General features: G+C 42.2%; 1 protein-coding gene across 1 annotated transcript; it reads left to right on the forward strand.

Moving 5' to 3' along the window:
• Window positions 1-1,194, forward strand: LOC149209173 (uncharacterized). Its single transcript, XM_089398532.1, has one exon. The coding sequence runs from the start codon at window positions 1-3 to the stop codon at window positions 1,192-1,194; it is 1,194 nt and encodes a 397-aa protein (XP_089254658.1).
• Window positions 1,195-1,515: the final 321 nt, after the last annotated feature.

The raw sequence follows: 1,515 nt of genomic DNA on the forward strand, positions 1-1,515 counted from the left end.
ATGACGGATATATTCAAAAAATTCATAAGGGGAGGACCAAAGCAACAAAATAAATGGGCTCTAATACCATGGAAGGGCCTAACAAAAAATAAAGAAGAAGGGGGACTAGGTCTTAGAGACCCGTATATTTTGAACCAAGTTCTTGGAGCGAAGCTGTGGTGGAGATGGATGAGAGGTGGAGAAGATTTATGGAAAAGGATATGGACCCAAAAATACAATATGCCCACAACTATTGAAGACATTCTTAGACTGGAGGAAGTTCCAAGGGGATCCACAATATGGGACCTGGCTAGTCAAAACAGAGACATCATAGGCAAACATGCATTCTGGGAAGTAAGGAATGGAAGCACAGCTAAATTTTGGGAGGAAGCCTGGCAGCAAAGAGAAAGAATGATAGAGATACAAGACCTGCAAAACACATACCAGAAGGCTAGAGCGGAGGGTTTAAATTATGTCAGTGAATACTGGAAAGAAGAAAGGCAAGATGAAACCTGGCGAGCCTGGAAGAAACCGGAAGAATGGGACAGAAATATTAATCCTGAACAGAAAGCTCTGCTTGTAAAGGAAATGGAATCAAGAAGAATTAAAATTAGAACAGGCTCGGATATACTTCGATGGGGTAGATCCACAAAGGGAACCTTTACGGTAAAGGAAGCCTATTATCTGACAACCCGACAGGAGCAAGAAGAAAATCCACTTGTGTGGAAACAAATATGGCAGAACAATTGGTGGCCAAAGGTAACCTTATTCACTTGGTTAGTAGGAAAAGGACGAATCTTGACCTGGGATCAGATACAGAAGCGAGGATTCCATGGACCTCCTAGATGTAGCCTCTGCAAACAGGACAAAGAAACGCAGGAACATCTGTTAAACTCTTGCCCTATTGCCCAGCAGCAATGGGAAGAAATCAGGAACCTTTTTGGGAAGACAAACAGGGATCCTCATGACATTAAACAAACCATTTTTCAATGGGGGAAAGGTCAATTCTCAAGCCCTGTGGTCAAGAGAGCCTGGAGTCTAGCAATGGGATTTAATATATGGCTAATCTGGAAAGAGAGAAATCAAAGAATATTTCAAGACAAAGACAATCCTCCAGAGATGATATGGAAACGAACCCAAAAACTTATAAGGGAGACTATCCTAGCGGAAGCCTGGGATCAAGAAGACTGGAAAACAACTCCAGAAGAAGGGTGAATCTTAACTAGACTAAAACTAAAACAAGGCATGATTTTTCCTCAAAAACAAAGAAACTAGAGCATTCATATCCAAAGCCCAACCAAGTTTAAATGTCCTCGCGAAGACTTCATCAAACTTAATTTTGATGGGGCTTCTAAAGGAAACCCGGGGCCAGCAGGGTTCGGGGGTATTTTTAGAGACAGTCAAGGTCGGACCAGATGGGTTTATGCTGATAGGGGAGGTATAATGAGCAATAACGAAGCTGAATTAATGGCAGTCTACCAAGGCATCAAAATAGCAATCCGAAACGGGTATTCCAAGTTGGAAATAGAGGGAGAC

This window comes from Pinus tabuliformis, chromosome 1_2 (assembly GCF_031772625.1).
Source record: "Pinus tabuliformis cultivar Carrire ecotype Pingquan chromosome 1_2, CPIR1, whole genome shotgun sequence".
Lineage (NCBI taxonomy): Eukaryota > Viridiplantae > Streptophyta > Pinopsida > Pinales > Pinaceae > Pinus > Pinus tabuliformis.

Bases quoted from the DNA above. Each gene is read 5' to 3' on its own strand.
- LOC149209173 (XM_089398532.1), top strand. From the start codon at position 1: ATGACGGATATATTCAAAAAATTCATAAGGGGAGGACCAAAGCAACAA.